Genomic DNA, 16,455 nt, shown 5'->3' with positions numbered 1-16,455 from the left:
TAAAGGTTTGAAAGCGCCATGGTTTTCAAGGGATATTAGAAACTTGGTTCGAAAAAAGAGGGATGTCTACAATAGATATAGGCAGCATGGAGTAAAGGAATTGCTCGAGGAATATAAAGAATGTAAAAGGAAAATTAAGAAAGAGATTAGAAAAGCTAAAAGAAGTTACGAGTTTGGTTTGGCAAATAAGGTGGAAGTAAATCCGAAAGGCTTCTACAGTTATATTAAAAGCAAGAGGATAGTGAGGGATAAAATTGGTCCCTTAGAGAATCAGGGTGGTCAGCTATGTGTGGAGCCGAGGGAGATGGGAGAGATTTTGAACGATTTCTTCTCTTTGGTATTCACTAAGGAGAAGGATATTGAATGGTGTAAGGTGTGGGAAACAAGTAAGGAAGTTATGGAACCTATGACAATTAAAGAGGTGGAAGTACTGGCGCTTTTAAGAAAGTTAAAAGTGGATAAATCTCCGGGTCCTGACCGGATATTCCCCAGGACCTTGAGGGAAGTTTGTGTAGAGATAGCAGGAGCTCTGACGGAGATCTTTCAGATGTCATTAGAAACGGGGAGTGTGCCGGAGGATTGGCGTATTGCTCATGTGGTTCCATTGTTTAAAAAGGGTTCTAGAAGTAAGCCTGGCAATTATAGACCTGTCAGTTTGACATCAGTGGTGGGTAAATTAATGGAAAGTATTCTTAGAGATAGTATTTATAATTATCTGGATAGACAGGATCTGATTAGGAGTAGCCAGCATGGATTTGTGCGTGGAAGGTCATGTTTGACAAACCTTATTGAATTTTTTGAAGTAGTTATGAGGAATGTTGACGAGGGTAAGGTAGTGGATGTAGTCTATATGGACTTCAGCAAGGCCTTTGACAAAGTTCCACATGGAAGGTTAGTTAAGAAGGTTCAGTCGTTAGGTATTTATGCTGGAGTAATAAAATGGATTCAACAGTGGCTAGATGGGAGATGCCAGAGAGTAGTGGTGGATAATTGTTTATCGGGATGGAGGCCGGTGACTAGCGGGGTGCCTCAGGGATCTGTTTTGGGCCCAATGTTGTTTGTAATATACATAAATGATCTGGATGATGGGGTGGTAAATTGGATTAGTAAGTATGCTGATGATACTAAGGTAGGAGGTGTTGTGGATAATGAGGTGGGTTTTCAAAGCTTGCAGGGAGATTTATGCCGGTTAGAAGAATGGGCTGAACGTTGGCAGATGGAGTTTAATGCTGAGAAGTGTGAGGTTCTACATTTTGGCAGGAATAATCCAAATAGAACATACAGGGTAAATGGTAGGGCATTGAGGAATGCAGTGGAACAGAGAGATCTAGGAATAACAGTGCATAGTTCCCTGAAGGTGGAGTCTCATGTAGATAGGGTGGTGAAGAAGGCTTTTGGAATGCTGGCCTTTATAAATCAGAGCATTGAGTACAGAAGTTGGGATGTAATGTTAAAATTGTACAAGGCATTGGTAAGGCCAAATTTGGAATATTGTGTACAGTTCTGGTCACCGAATTATAGGAAAGATATCAATAAATTAGAGAGAGTGCAGAGACGATTTACTAGGATGTTACCTGGGTTTCAGCACTTAAGTTACAGAGAAAGGTTGAACAAGTTAGGTCTCTATTCATTGAAGCGTAGAAGGTTGAGGGGGGATTTGATCGAGGTATTTAAAATGTTGAGAGGGATAGATAGAGTTGACGTGAATAGGCTGTTTCCATTGAGAGTAGGGGAGATTCAAACGAGAGGACATGATTTGAGAGTTAGGGGGCAAAAGTTTAAGGGAAACACAAGGGGGTATTTCTTTACTCAGAGAGTGATAGCTGTGTGGAATGAGCTTCCTGTAGAAGTAGTAGAGGCCAGTTCAGTTGTGTCATTTAAGGTAAAATTGGATAGGTATATGGACAGGAAAGGAATGGAGGGTATGGGCTGAGTGCAGGTAGGTGGGACTAGGTGAGAGTAAGCGTTCGGCACGGACTAGAAGGGCCGAGATGACCTGTTTCTGTGCTGTAATTGTTATATGGTTATATATGGTTAACTTGCAGGTAGAGTCAGTGATGAGGAAGGCAAATGCAATGTTAGCATTCATTTCAAGAGGTCTAGAATATAAGAGCAGGGATATGATGCTGAGGTTTTGTAAGGTACTGGTGAGGTCTCATCTTGAGTACTGTGAGAAATTTTGGACTCCTTATCTAAGAAAAGATGTGCTGGCATTGGAGAGGGGTCAGAGGAGGTTCACAAGGATGATTCCGGGAATGAAAGGGTTGTCATATGAGGAACGTTAATATTTGATGGCTCACTGGAATAGAAGTATGGGGGGAATCTCATTGAAACCTTTTGAACGTTGAAAGGCCTGGACAGAGCAGATGTGGAAAAGATGCTTCCCGTGGTGTAAGTGTCTAGGACAAGAGGGCATAGCCTCAGGATAGAGGGGTGTCCATTTAAAACAGAGATGTGGAAAAATTTCTTCAGTCAGAAGGTGGGGAATTTGTGGAATTTGTTATGACAGGCAGCTGTGGAAGCTGGGTCATTAGTTGTATTGAAGGCGGAGACTGATAGGTTCTTGATTGGCCATGGCTTCAAAGGTTACAGGGAGAAGGCTGGGGACTTGGGCTGAGGAGGGGAAAAAAGATCAACCATGATTGAATGGCGGAACAGACTCAATAGGCCAATGGCTTAATTCTGCTCCTATGTCTTATGGTCTTACATGCTATGGCAGAAGTTAGATAAACAGATTGTTTACTCTGGAGCACTGGAGGCTAAAGGGACATCTGTTAGAAGGTTATGAGTGGCATAGATAGAATAGAAAGCTGTATAAACACAAGAGATTCTGTAGATACTGGAAATGCAGATCAACATACATAAAATACTGAAGAAACTTAGTAAGCCTGGCAACATCTATGGAAGGACTAAGGAGTTGATGTTTTTGGGTTGAGACCCTTCAACAGTACTGGAAAGGAAGGGAGAGGAAGCCAGAATACGAAGGTGGAGGGAAGGGAAGGAGTACAAGATGAAAGTTTGATAGGTGGAGCCAGGTATCTTTTTTCCAGGGTCAAAATATATAATAATAGATGGCATGCATTCATGATGAGAGAGGGTAACTGCAGAGCGAGTTTTTTTTACAGAGTGGTGGGTGTCTGTAACGTGCTGTCGGGTGGTGGTGGAGGCAGATACATTAGAGGCTCTTAGATAGGCATATAGATGCAGAGAATGCATAGTGAAGGCCAAACTTTTTTATGCTATGTTCCCCTATGATTAACCGAGGGGTCCACGGACTCCAGGTTGGGAACCCCTGGCATAGGCAGAAGGGATTAGCTTGCGTAGGCATTTAATTACTAGTTTAAATGATTTGGCACAACACTGATGGCTCCTGTGCTGGACTGTTCTAATAGAAACAGAACATTGTATAAATGGAGAAACTGGAGAACAGTACAGTGCAGAAGGATTAGGTTGTCTGATTATTTGACACACAGTAAGATGCTATCCAACTACACCATGAGCTTAGAAAGACGAATGGACTGTTGCCATTTATTTGGGAATCAGAGGTTTGTTGACAAGGTTAGCACTTGTTGCCAATCATTAAATACATTCTTCAGCTGCATTCTTAAACAGTTTCTCATGAAGGTGCTCCTACACTGCAGACTCGAAGGGGAATCTGCAGCAATTCTCAGCAAACATCAAGGCTCACAACACAGGAGGGCCACTGGTAGAGCTGCTGTCTCAGCACCAGACAGCCAGGTTCAACCCTGACCTCTGGTGCTGTCCATGTGCACATACTCTTTGTCACCAAGTGGGTTTCCTGCACTTGCTTCAGTTTCGACTCACATCCTAGGATCATATAAAAGGATTGTCTGGATGAATTTGGTGGCTGAAGGGCCAATTTTCAATCTGTACTTCTCTATGATTATTGGAAGAACAATAATTGGTGAAGCAACTGACAGTCACTGGAGCACTTTCCCCTTGACATTAGTATTTTAGTTTATCCATGCTATAGTCGGTCAAAAGCTGCCTTCCATTTCATTCTGTCTGTTCTGGAAACTTAGCATGTCCCCTACAGTTATGTCTAAATGACTGTTGCGTTGGGGGAGAACAGGGGAGTGTGGGTTATCCGAAATTGGGAAACTCATTGGAATATAAGATGATGACGTTCCAATTTGCATCCGGCCTCTCCAAAGCAGGGGAGATGCTGAGGACAGACAAGTCCATATCAGACTGGGAAGAAGAGTTGAATTGGCATGCTACAGCAAGCTCAAGATGGTGCGGCGGACAGAGTGCAGGTAATCCACACAAGAGTTGCCAAAACTACACGTGGTTTCACCAGTGTAGAGGAGGTTTCATAGTGAGCATAGAATGCAGTCAACCAGATTGGAAGAGGTGCAGATGAACCTCTGCCTCACCTGGATGGGCTGTTTAAGTCCCTTGGATGGTGGTGAGGGAGGATGCTAAGGAGCAGGTGTTACACCTCCTATGGCTGCAGGGGAAAGTAACAGTAAATCCCAGGCTGTTGTGTGGTGACATAGTTTGATAATAAATTTACTTTGAACTTTGAAGGTTCAGGGAATGTGCTGGGAAGGGGTTGGGGAGATGAGTGGTCCAGTCAGGAAGGGAGTGATTTCTGCAGGAAGCAAAAAATTGGGGGAGTGAGCTGGAGAGGAGGGGGTAAAGGTGACCTATAATTGAATGATGTAGGAGAAACACAAGGGGATGGTAAGTTGGATGTGAAGGATGGTGAGATGAAAGGTGAGGACCAACGGAACTCTTTTACTGTTCTGTTTGGTGTTTGGGGAGGGTGAGAGGACACTTGCAGCAAACTGAGGCAATGCATGTGAGGACTTCATCAACTATAGCAGAGGGGAAACCACATTTCTGGAATTTGGAAGCCCTAGTATAGAAGGTGAATTTGGTGCCTTCAGCAGTGGAAAGGTGAGCAGATCTTGTTCCTGGCTGTCAACATCTCTGTGGACCTATCCTGGGCCCAACAGATTGTTGCAATTACAAAGAAGGCACAACAGCGGCTATATTTCAATAGGAGTTTGAGGAGATTTGCAAAGTCACCAAAGCCTTGAGAAGTTTTCTACATACGTACTGTGGAGAGCACTCTGCATGGTTGCATCACCGTCTGGTATGGAGACACCAATGCACAGGATTGGAAAAAGCTGCAGCCAGTTTCATCTTGGGCACTGGCCTCCAAAGCATTGAAGAAATCTTCAAAAGGTGATGCCTTAAATAGGCAGCATCTATCATTAAGGACCTCCACCACCCAGGACAATCCCTTTTCTCATTGCTACCATGGGAGAGGAGGTACAGGAGCCTGAAGACACACACTCAATGTTTTAGGAACAGCTTCCTCTCTCCGCCCTTCACCATCAGATTTCTGAAGGGTTCATGAACTTATGAACACTTCCTATTTTGCTCTTTTTGCACTACTTCTTTATTTTGTGCACATTTCATAATTTTATACATACCACTTAATAATTTTGTATATACTGCTGCAAAACAACAAATTTCACATTTTTCTGTGATAATAAACCTGATTCCGCTCAAGCTCTGACTCCTTCTACATTGGTGAAACAAAGCGTAGACTGGGAAACCTTTTATCAGTCACATCTTCCACTCTCTACTGCCCTTGCCCTTATGGCTTTCTACAGGGACAGCTTTCTTTGTGATTTCCTAGTTTACTCATTTCTCACTTTCCACCACTCTCCTTCCCCTGGCATGAAGACAGGCAGTGGGTGGATCATGTTGGCGCTGGCTGAAGTGCCAAAATATGATGCCCTGGATGTGGTGTTCTATGAGGGGAAAGGTGAGGACTAGGTGAGGATCTATCTCTTTAACTTCTGGGAAGAGGAGGGGGGAGGTGAGAGCAGACATACAGAAAAAAGAACACGTACGTGGCAACAGGTTCCTGTATCATAACTTAAACATACTGGGACGTAATTTGCAAAGTTGCACTGATAACTTCAGAATTTCTGTTAAACTGTGAAAAAAATCTTTCAATTATCAGAAAACTAACAATAAGTATCTGTCTGACAAAATGTCAGACTAGTTCTGCCATTCATACAAGGAGATATTAATTAGGATAAGCCTCTTCTCCAGAGTTCATAAGAATGAGGGGTGACCTCACTGAACCACACAAAATACTTAGAAAGCTTGTCAGGATGTATGCAGGGAGGATCCTTCTGGCTATAGAGTTTATAACTCAGGAGGGTCTCAAAATAAGGAATAGACCATTTAGAAATGAAGTGGGTAACTTCTTTATGCAGCGGATCGTTGGAATTCTTTGCCCAAGAGGTCTGTTGAGAGTCATTCATAAATGCTTTCAAAACAGAGTTTCTCAGTTCCAGTGATACAGGTTGATCCTAATTGCAGGTGTTGAGTTTGATTGTTCTCCCTGGATTTCTTTCCTGCATCCCAAAGGCATATGAGTTGGTTAACTGGCTATTTTAACTATTGCTCAGTGTAGCTAAGTGGCAAAAACTATCATAGGGGAATTGGTGGGTATGGGACTAGTGAGAGATCTGTTGGGAGCTGGCACCTCAAATTTTTTGTGTGTCATAATTAGTGTATTCATATACATTTAAAAAAAATAAATCAGTGAATTCCACGAATAGTGCACAGAAGTGGAACTGAGGTAGATCATTGAAAATTGGAGCACACTCAAAGGGCTAAATTCATCAATTTCTCTCTAGTTCACCAAGTTCAACTGTAGATAGTATGACAAAGTTAGGTCACACACTTTCTTAAGAATAAAGATCTTACTCATGGAAAGATCATGTTCTCAATCCATAGTGGTTCTTAATGACAAGTTTCAGTAATTGTTCTTGTGTGTTTTTATTGCTTCACAATCTACAGGAGGCGCTGCCTCAAGAAGGCAGCGTCTATCATAAAGGATCCCCTCCATCCCGTTCATACCCTCTTCTTGCAGCTACCATTAAGCAAGAGGTATAAAAGTCTTAAGTCCCACGACACTATGTTCAGGGACAACTACAGCCATCAGGTTCTTGGATCAATACAATCCCAACCCTACCTAGCAATAGAACACCATGGACCATCTCTATGATGGATTGACTGCGTTTTGTTTTTGCACTTCGGTTTTGTCTTTGAACAACACACACAAAATGCTGTAGGAATTCAGCGGGTCGGGCAGCATCTATAGAGGAAAATGAGTAGTCGACGTTTCGGGCTCTTTATCTGACCTGCAGAGTCCTTCCAGCATTTTGTGTGTTCTCATCCAGATTTTCAGCCTCTGCAGTCTTTTGTGTCGTTATTTTCACACAGCTTTTTTTCCTCTTCTTCATCGTCTTGTGTAATTAACGAATAGTTTATATCGTGTGTCGTCTCTACTGGCTGCTGAAAGCCAGTTTTTCGGCTTAATGACAATAAACCCTTGACCCGACCGGGGTAACAACTGAGCTCACCGATCCCAGAACAGTATCTTCCATTGACTAGAAAGGGCAGGAGAAGATCGAGCTGAGAATTTCACCAGTCGGTCGCTCCCTGTGATAGGAGCCCCACCGATAAACGCCGCTTCCCTTTACATCAGCTGACTTGGGTCGAAGGGACTGCTGGGAAACTGGAAGACTCCCTCCGAGAGGCTGCGCAGCCGCAGTTACTAGCAACTTTGGCGCTGCGATGGGGACCGAGGAAAAGGGACCGAACGGCGGCAATGGCAACGAGAGTCGGGCATTGGCCAGTATCAGTGCTGAGAGCCCAGGGAAGCTTTGTGGCCGGGGCAAGAAACGGATCCTGGACGAGGAGTCGTACATCGGGGTAGGGGATAAAAGTCACAGGCCAGATCCTCTTCAGATTTCCAGTGTCCCCTGCCCCTACTACAGACCCGGCCTCCTGACTGCGTCCTGTCCCGGCCCAGCATATCTATCGTGACCCGCCATCACATCCATGGGCCTCGGCCTCCTTCCCACCCCTCCCCTCTCCCCAGTTCCTTCCACTCCTCTCCCTTTTCTCATTCTTCTTCCCCACCACTCCCTTTCCCCCAGGTAGCCCTCCCTCATTCAGTCAAGGTGTCACTGGCCCTATAACCTCTCCCTAATCCAGAACCCTTGACTGATTCTTGAGTCAGCCCTATTGCCAGAAGCAACACACAAAATGCTGCAGACACTCAGTGGGTCAGGCAGTATTCGGATACTTCACCTGGTCTTGACTTGAAATGGGTGCTGTCCATTTCCTTACATAGATGCAGCCTGACCCACTGAGTTCCTCTTACATCTTCCGTGTTGCTTCAGATTCCAGTATCTACAGTTCTTGTGTCCGTATTGTTTGAATAATGACTTCTCTGATGGTTGGGATCTCCGGGAAGCTGAGGTGGGCTATCCACTTGCTATCCTGACTAAGAATACTTTAGTCTTTTGCACTCTTATCCCCAGTGCCACTTAGTTAGATGGGAATTCTTTTGGAGCTATGCCTGTTAGCTATTTGACCATTTGTGACTGTTTAGATTTAGGAGCAGAAGTAGTCCATTTGGTCCATCGCGTCTGCTCTGCTGTTCCAACACTGCTGATTTATCCCTTTCAACCACATTCTCCTGCCTTCGCCCCGTAACCTTTAACACCCTGACTAATCAAAACCCTCACAACACTCCACAGCTGCCTGTGTTAATGAATTTCATAGATGCACTATCTTCTTGCTAAATAAATCCCTGCTCATCTTTGTTCTAAATGAACATCCCTCTATTTTAAGGCTGTTCCCTCTGATCATCAACTGACTCACTATAAGAAATATCCTCTCCACTTCCACTCTATCTAGGCTTTACAATATTCGATAGCTTACAATGAAATCTTCCCTCATTCTTCTAAATTCCAGCAAGTACAGGCCCAGAGCCATCAAATGCTCCTCATACATTAACATTTCATTTCCAGAATCATTCTCATGAACCTCTTCTGGACCTTCTCCAATACCAGCTCATGTTTTCTGAGATGATGAGCCCAAAACTGTTCCCAATACTCCAAGTGTGGTCTGATCAGTGCTTTATAAAGCCACAGCATTACGTCCTTGCTGTTATATTCTAGTCCCCTCGAAATGAATGCTAACATTGCATTTGCCTTCCTAACTTGCATCTCAACCTGCAAGTTAATCTTTAGGGAATCCTGCACAAGAGGTGCAAGTCCCTCTGCACCTCTGATTTTTGAACTTTCTCCCAGTTTAGAAAATAGTCTATGCCTTTATTCTTTCTACCAAAGTGCATGACCATACACTAAATGCCATCTGCCACTTGTTTGTCTATTTTCCTTCTGTAGACTACCTGCCTGTCCATCTATCTTTGTATTGCCCTCAAATTTGGCCATAATACCATCACTTCTGTCATCCAGATCATTGACCTATAAAGTGAAAGAAGTGGTCTAAATGTAGACCCCTGCGGAATATCACAAGACACCGGAAGCCAGCCAGAAAAGGCCCCATTTATTCTGACACTTTGCCTCCTGCCAGTCAGCCAATCATCGATCCATGCCAGTATCTTTCCTGTAATTGTGATCTGGCTGGCAGGACCATCAGGGTTTGCCCTAATATATCAGCTGAGGGACTGCTTGGCTCTGGCTGTGGCATGGTGTTTGTTTCTCGTGGCTTGGTGGATGTTTGTGACTGTTTTAGCAGCCTGGCACCTTGTGTTGCTCCTGTGATGCCCTTTCTACACTTCATTGAGCTAGTTTTATTTTAATGGTAGAAAGAGATTAGGTGATGAAATTGCAGAATGTGGTGATGTCCATTTCTGCTGTTGTGGTTCAATGTTCAGCTACTGGATCTGTTCAGAGTTTCTCCCATTCAACGCACTAGCGTCACACCATATATGGAGTAGCCCTCAATGTAATGAGGAGCCTTCCTCAATCAGGCCTCATGCTGCCATAGACTCAACACAGCCTATAGAACGGCTTCCTCACTCGTCTGGCAAGCTGGGTTTGATACTGTCTGTGTGCAGCCTGCACATTATCCCCACAAACGTGTGGGTTTCCTTCAATGGTTCAGTTTTATCCCATGTGTTGAAGATGGGTACTGGTAAAATGAATGGACAACTGTAAATGACCCCTAGCATAGGGGAGTGTAGTGCTATGTGGGGAGAGTAAACTGGGATTAGTAAGCATGGGTACTGATGGCTAATGTGGACTCAGTGGGACGAAAGGCCTGTTTCCCTGCGTTTTGACTCTGTGATGCACCTTCCATGGTAGATTAGTGGGGAAAAAGTCAAAAGCATTTATCCCTCACGATCTGTCATAAACTGAGTCTGCCAGCTATGCCATTAAGACCTTGGTGAGTTCAGTCAGAGTAGGTGCTACCAAGCTACATCAGAATCAGATCCTGGTTTATTATCATCGACAGATGTTGACCACCAGGCTATAAATGTGGGTGGCATGGTAACGTAGCGGTTAGCACAGTACTTTTCAGCACCCGCTGTAAGATCAGGGTCTGATTCTCCTTGCGACTCTGTGGGTTTCCTCTGGCTGCTTCATTTTCCTCCCACAGTCCAAAGACACATGGATTAGGGTTAGAGAGTTGTGGGCAAGCTGTGTGGGCGCCACAGCTGGGGGCTGCCCAGCACAATCCTTGCTGCTTTGATTTGACACTAGTATTTCCCTCTGTTTCAATGTACGGGGGCAAATAAGGTGAATCTTATTTTATAATCTGAAATTGTCCGTCTAGATTACATTCTATGCCCTTGCAATTTTCAGTGTTTTAATCATGTGTTATCCAACTTGGAGAGGCAATAATTCATCATTTGAGGGAGGCAATAGCTGGTGAACAGCAGATTGTTCTCTTAGTCATGTTTGACATGATGGGATGTCAAATACGGGATGTCACATTATGGAGTCTGAAAATAAGGTTCAGGTTCAACTTGAAGTTTATTTTCATTCAGCCATCCTCATGTATACAGGTGAATGAAATAGAATTCTTCTAGGGTTAAAGTGCCAAACACAGACATGCAGTCACACACAGCACGTATAGTTACAATTGAGCACATATAGTCACAACCACAAAACAACATTAACACAAGGCCCTGAGTGGCATGGCCTGAAGATTGACAGGGTGACATAAAGCGTGAGGTGCATCTTTATACAAGATAATATAATATTACTGGCGCTTTATAATAAAACAAGCAGTGCAGTTGTACATTAGCTGTGTGAAGAGCAGTACAGTTGTATGTTAGCTGTGTGAAGAGCAGTACAGTTGTACGTTATCTGTGAAGAGCAGTACAGTTGTCTGTTTGCAGTGTGAAGAGCAGTACAGTTGTACGTTAGCACTGTGACGAACAGTACAGTTGTACGTTAGCACTGTGACGAGCAGTACAGTTGTACCTTAGCAGTGTGAGGAGCAGAACAGTTGTACGTTAGCTGTGTGAGGAGCAGTACAGCTGTACGTTAGCTGTGTGAAGAGCAGTACAGCTGTACCTTAGCTGTGTGAAGAGCAGTACAGTTGTACGTTAGCTGTGTGAAGAGCACTACAGTTGTCTGCAGTGTTAAGAGCAGTACCGTTGTACATTAGCACTGTGAAGAACAGTACAGTTGTACGTTAGCACTGTGACGAACAGTACAGTTGTACCTTAGCAGTGTGAGGAGCAGAACAGTTGTCTGTTAGCACTGTGAAGAGCAGTACAGTTGTACTTTAGCAGTGTGAGGAGCAGACCAGTTGTCTGTTAGCACTGTGAAGAGCAGTACAGTTGTACGTTAGCACTGTGACGAACAGTGCAGTTGTCTGTTAGCACTGTGAAGAGCAGTACAGTTGTACCTTAGCAGTGTGAGGAGCGGAACAGATGTCTGTTAGCACTGTGAAGAGCAGTACAGTTGTACGTTAATGGTGTGAAGAGCAGTGGGCTCTTTATTGTATTGCTGCAAGGGTTAGGTTATCATTGTTGGTGTGTCAGGGCCAGTGAGAGGATTATGATGGAGGTGTCTGATATTGACTTGTTTTTTAGACAGGTTATCTGTGAGGAGTTGGGCATATGGACTTGTTTGTGGGACATTGTATCTGTGAGGAGTCAGGCATATTGACCTGTTGGTGGGACAGGATATCTGTAAGGATTGTGATGGTGGAGTCAGTCATATGGACTTGTTGGTGAGACCGGATATCTGTGAGGATTATGATGGAGGATTCAGGCATATTGACCTATCGGTGAAGCAGGATATCTGTGAGGATTGTGATGGAGGATTCAGGCATATTGACCTATCGGTGAAGCAGGATATCTGTGAGGATTGTGATGGAGGAGTCGGCCATGTAGACTTGAATCTGATTCTGTAGTTATGACTTGGTTAGACCATTGTGTGACTTCATTTGAATTTCTCCAATTAATATGCCGCTCCTCAGTTGTTTGAAGACATTTAAAGTTAATAAGGTGATATCAACATTGTTTAGGGTGATTTTTGGTTGGTCTGTCTGATTTCATAATCTTTTTGATTTAGTGTAGCATTTAATTAACAACTGGTCATGACTGAGGAGAGTTAACAGTTGATCACATTGCTGCAGGTTTGGAGTGGCAGTTCAGCCAGACCAGTTCAGCCTGAATTTGAAGGCCATTACTGGACTAGATGGTCTATGCTTGACAGTCTGTTAGTTTTATGGTAGTTCTTAATAAGGTTCTTTATAATTCATTTTAAATGTATTGACATAGAATATTACAGACAGTTTGGCTCACGATGTTGTGTTGACCTTTTAAACTACCTGATGAAGGGCCTCGGCCCAAAACGTTGACAGTTTAACCTTTTCCATAGATACTATCTGGTTTGCTGACTTCCTCCAGCATTTTGTTTGTGTTGCTTGGATTTCCAGCATCTGCAGATTTTCATCTAGATAAATCTAGCTCTTTCCTCCGACATAGCCCTGATGCACCATCAATAACTCTTGGAGACGTGAGTCAAGGTAGGCTTTTATTGGCTGGAAGAAAGCACCGTCAGCAGCAAGCGACCACTACACAACATCCTGGAGACTGAGGGAGGAGCAGTGCCTCCAATCGCCTTTATACAGGGGTCTGTGGGAGGAGCCACAGGAGCAGTCAGCAGGAGGGGCGTGTCCAGACAGGTATATGTAGTTCACCACATTCACCCCCCCTTTTGTTTTAAAAGAGAGTCCCCATGGGGCGAAGTTTCTTACAAGTATATTTACAGGTTAAGTCTATCAGGTGGTCGAATCTGTCGCTGCGATCTACGTAGCACCGGCGGTGATTGCACCGGAGACGGTGGTTGTGCTGGCTCCGGCCTGACTTGAGGTGCCAGCCCGTTAGGCATCAGTAATCCCTCATGCGTGTGCGTGGCGCCCGGTATGGGAGTGTCGTGAGGAGTCTGTGTAAGGCTTGGTGTGCGCGGTGTCAGGTGGTTATACACCTCGGTGGGTACAGGGTTCATAGTTACCGTGGAGTGTTCAGGGTAGTGGTCTGCTGCTCCTGCAGGCACCAGGTTGCGGACGGAGACCGTGTCCTCCCGCCCATCAGGTAAGACCACGTAGACATACTGGGGGTTCACATGTAGTAGGTGAACCCTCTCGACCAGCGGGGAGTATTTATTGCTCCTCGCATGTTTCCGGAGCAGCACTGGCCCTGGGGACATCAGCCAAGCCGATAGGATGGTCCCGGTGGCAGACTTCCTGGGAAAAGAGAATAGGCGCTCATGAGGGGTGGCATTGGTGGACGTACATAACAGAGAGCGGATGGAGTGGAGTGCCTCGGGGAGGACCTCCTGCCATCGAGAGACCGGCAACCCCTTTGACTTAAGGGCTAAAAGTGTGGCATTCCACACTGTGGCATTCTCCCTCTCCACCTGTCCATTTCCCCAGGGGATTATAGCTCGTGGTCCTACTAGTAGCAATGCCCCTAGCCAGCAGGTACTGGCGCAGCTCGTCACTCATAAAGGAGGACCCTCTATCACTGTGGATATAGCAGGGACATCCAAACAGAGTGAAGAGCTGGCGCAGGGCTTTTATGACGGACGTGGCAGTGGTGTCAGGGCAGGGGATGGCAAAGGGGAACCGCGAGTACTCGTCGATAATGTTGAGAAAGTAGACATTGTGGTCGGTGGAGGGAAGGGGGCCCTTAAAGTCAACACTCAGTCGCTCAAAGGGGCGGGTGGCCTTGATAAGTTGCGCCTTTTCAGGACGGTAGAAGTGTGGTTTGCACTCAGCGCAGACTTGGCAGTCCCTGGTCATCGTCCTGATGTCCTCAAGAGAGTACAGGTTCCGGGCTTTCACGAAATGGTAAAATCGGGTGACCCCCCCCCCCCCCGGGTGGCAAAGATCTGCATGGAGGGCGTATAGCTGGTCGATCTGTGCGCTTGCACACGCTCCCTGGGATAGGGCATCAGGGTTGTAGGTGGAGAGTTCTATTCTCCACCGCAAAATTTTATAATTTTTGATTTTGCTCCACTGTTGGTTGCTGAACATGAACACAACTGAGCGCTGGTCGGTCAGCAAGGTGAACCTTTTACCAGCGAGATAGTGCCTCCAGTGCCTAATAGCTTCCACTATGGCCTGGGCTTCTTTCTCCACTGCGGAGTGCCGAATTTCAGGGCCTTGAAGGGTACGAGAGAAGTACACTACTGGCCTGCCTGTCTGATTGAGTGTAGCAGCCAGCGCGAAGTCGGAAGCATCATTCTCTACTTCGAAGGGACTGGTCTTGTCCACCACATGCATTGTTGCTTTGGCAATGTTCCCTTTAATGCGGCTGAAGGCCGCGCGGGCCTCGGCAGAGAGGGGAAATGTGGTGGACTTGACCAGGGGGCGGGCCTTGTCTGCGTAATGAGGGACCCGTTGGGCGTAATAGGAGAAGAAGCCCAGGCACCGTCTGCGGGCTCTGAGGGTGGTGGGAAGAGGGAGTTCTAACAGGGCCAATGACCCCGTTCTCCACGACATACCCAAGGATAGCAAGTCGAGTGGTTCCGAACACACACTTGTCCCTGTTATAGGTAAGGTTCAGGGCTTTGGCCACTTGGAAAAATCATTGGAGGTTGGTGTTGTGATCTGGCTAGTTGTGACCGCAGATGGTGATGTTATCCAGATATGGAAATGTGGCCTTCATTTGGCACTGGTCCACCATCCGGTCCATTTCCCTCTGGAAGACAGAGACACCATTTGTGACACCGAAGGGGACGCGCAGGAAGTGATAGAGCCTGCCGCCCGCCTCGAAGGCGGTGTAGGGGCAGTCCTCTGGGCGGATGGGGAGCTGGTGGTAAGCGGATTTCAGATCTATGGTCAAGTACACCTTGTACTGAGCTATCTGGTTGACCATATCCGCGATGCGGGGTAGGGGGTACGCGTCAAGCTGCGTGAACCTATTGATTGTCTGGTTATAGTCCACGACCATCCTATTTTTCTGCCCGGTCCGAACAACAACCACCTGGGCCCTCCAAGGACTTGTGCTTGGCTCAACGATCCCCTCCCTGAGCAGCCGCTGCACCTCCGACTGAATGAAGGCCCTGTCCCCCGTGCTGTACCTCCTGCTTTTAGTTGCCACAGGTTTACAATCGGGGGTCAGGTTGGTGAACAGCGGTGTGGGAGGGATCTTGAGGGTGGAGAGGCTGCAAGTGGTGTCAGTAGCGCAGCTGTCGGCATGGTGCTGGGTGGGATGTGCGGGTCAGTGTGTGTGTGTGGTCAGTAGCGGGGTATATGACGAAGTCCCACAAAACTGAGGATTCCTGACAGTGAGTGGTGGGAGGGGCCCGTCATATGCCATAGTCACACTTTTTAGGTGGCTCTGGAAGTCCAGCCCCAAAAGCACAGGCACACACAGTTGAGGCATGACCAGTAGCGCAAAGTCCCGATATTCTGTGCCCTGCACGCCAGAGTTCAAAGGCAATAGCTGCTTCTGGGGCTTGAGGATCAATGTCCAATTTTTCCGGACGTAAAATACTTGCCATGTTTTAAAATTTCCAGCCAATAAAATTGATGCACCATCAATAACTCTCAGAGACATGAGTCAAGGTAGGCTTTTATTGGCTGGAAGAAAGCACCGTCAGCAGCAAGCGACCACCACACAACATCCTGGAGACTGAGGGAGGAGCAGTGCTTCCAATCACCTTTATACAGGGGTCTGTGGGAGGAGCCGCAGGAGCAATCAGTGGGGGGGGGGGGGGGCCTGTCCAGACAGGTATATGTAGTTCACCACAAGCCCTCAATTTTTCTATCATCCCTGTGCCCAGCTAAGAGTTCCTTAAATGTCCTGAATGTATCTGCCTCTGCTACCATCCCTGGCAGGGCTTTTCACGCACTCAACACTCTGGTTTAAAAAAAATGCTAACTCTGACATTTATAATATGTCTATAATTTCCTTCAATCACCTTAAAACTTGACCCCCTGGTATTTGCCATTTCCACCCTGGGAAAATCTCTCTGGCTATCCAGTCGATGTATGCTTCTTATCATTTTGTAAACCTCTATCAAGTCACCTCTCCTCTTCCTTAGCTCCAAAGAGAGAAGTCCTAGATTGATAAGCTTAGCTGTTTAAGACATGCTCTCTAATCGAGGCAGC

General features: G+C 45.9%; 1 protein-coding gene across 1 annotated transcript in view; it reads left to right on the top strand.

Annotated features, from left to right (window-relative positions):
- Nucleotides 1-7,576: 7,576 nt before the first annotated feature.
- Nucleotides 7,577-16,455, top strand: part of ess2 (ess-2 splicing factor homolog) — a 43,608-nt gene continuing 34,729 nt past the window's right edge. Inside the window, exon 1 of the mRNA XM_073055666.1 lies at nt 7,577-7,770. Within this exon, the coding sequence (XP_072911767.1) occupies nt 7,633-7,770 (138 nt within the window). The 5' untranslated portion in view covers nt 7,577-7,632. The remainder of the gene's footprint in view (nt 7,771-16,455) is intronic.

Source organism: Hemitrygon akajei, chromosome 9, assembly GCF_048418815.1.
Source record: "Hemitrygon akajei chromosome 9, sHemAka1.3, whole genome shotgun sequence".
Classification (NCBI taxonomy): Eukaryota; Metazoa; Chordata; class Chondrichthyes; order Myliobatiformes; family Dasyatidae; genus Hemitrygon; species Hemitrygon akajei.
Note: the sequence above shows the minus strand (reverse complement) of the source record. Positions and strands in the feature narration are given on the sequence as shown.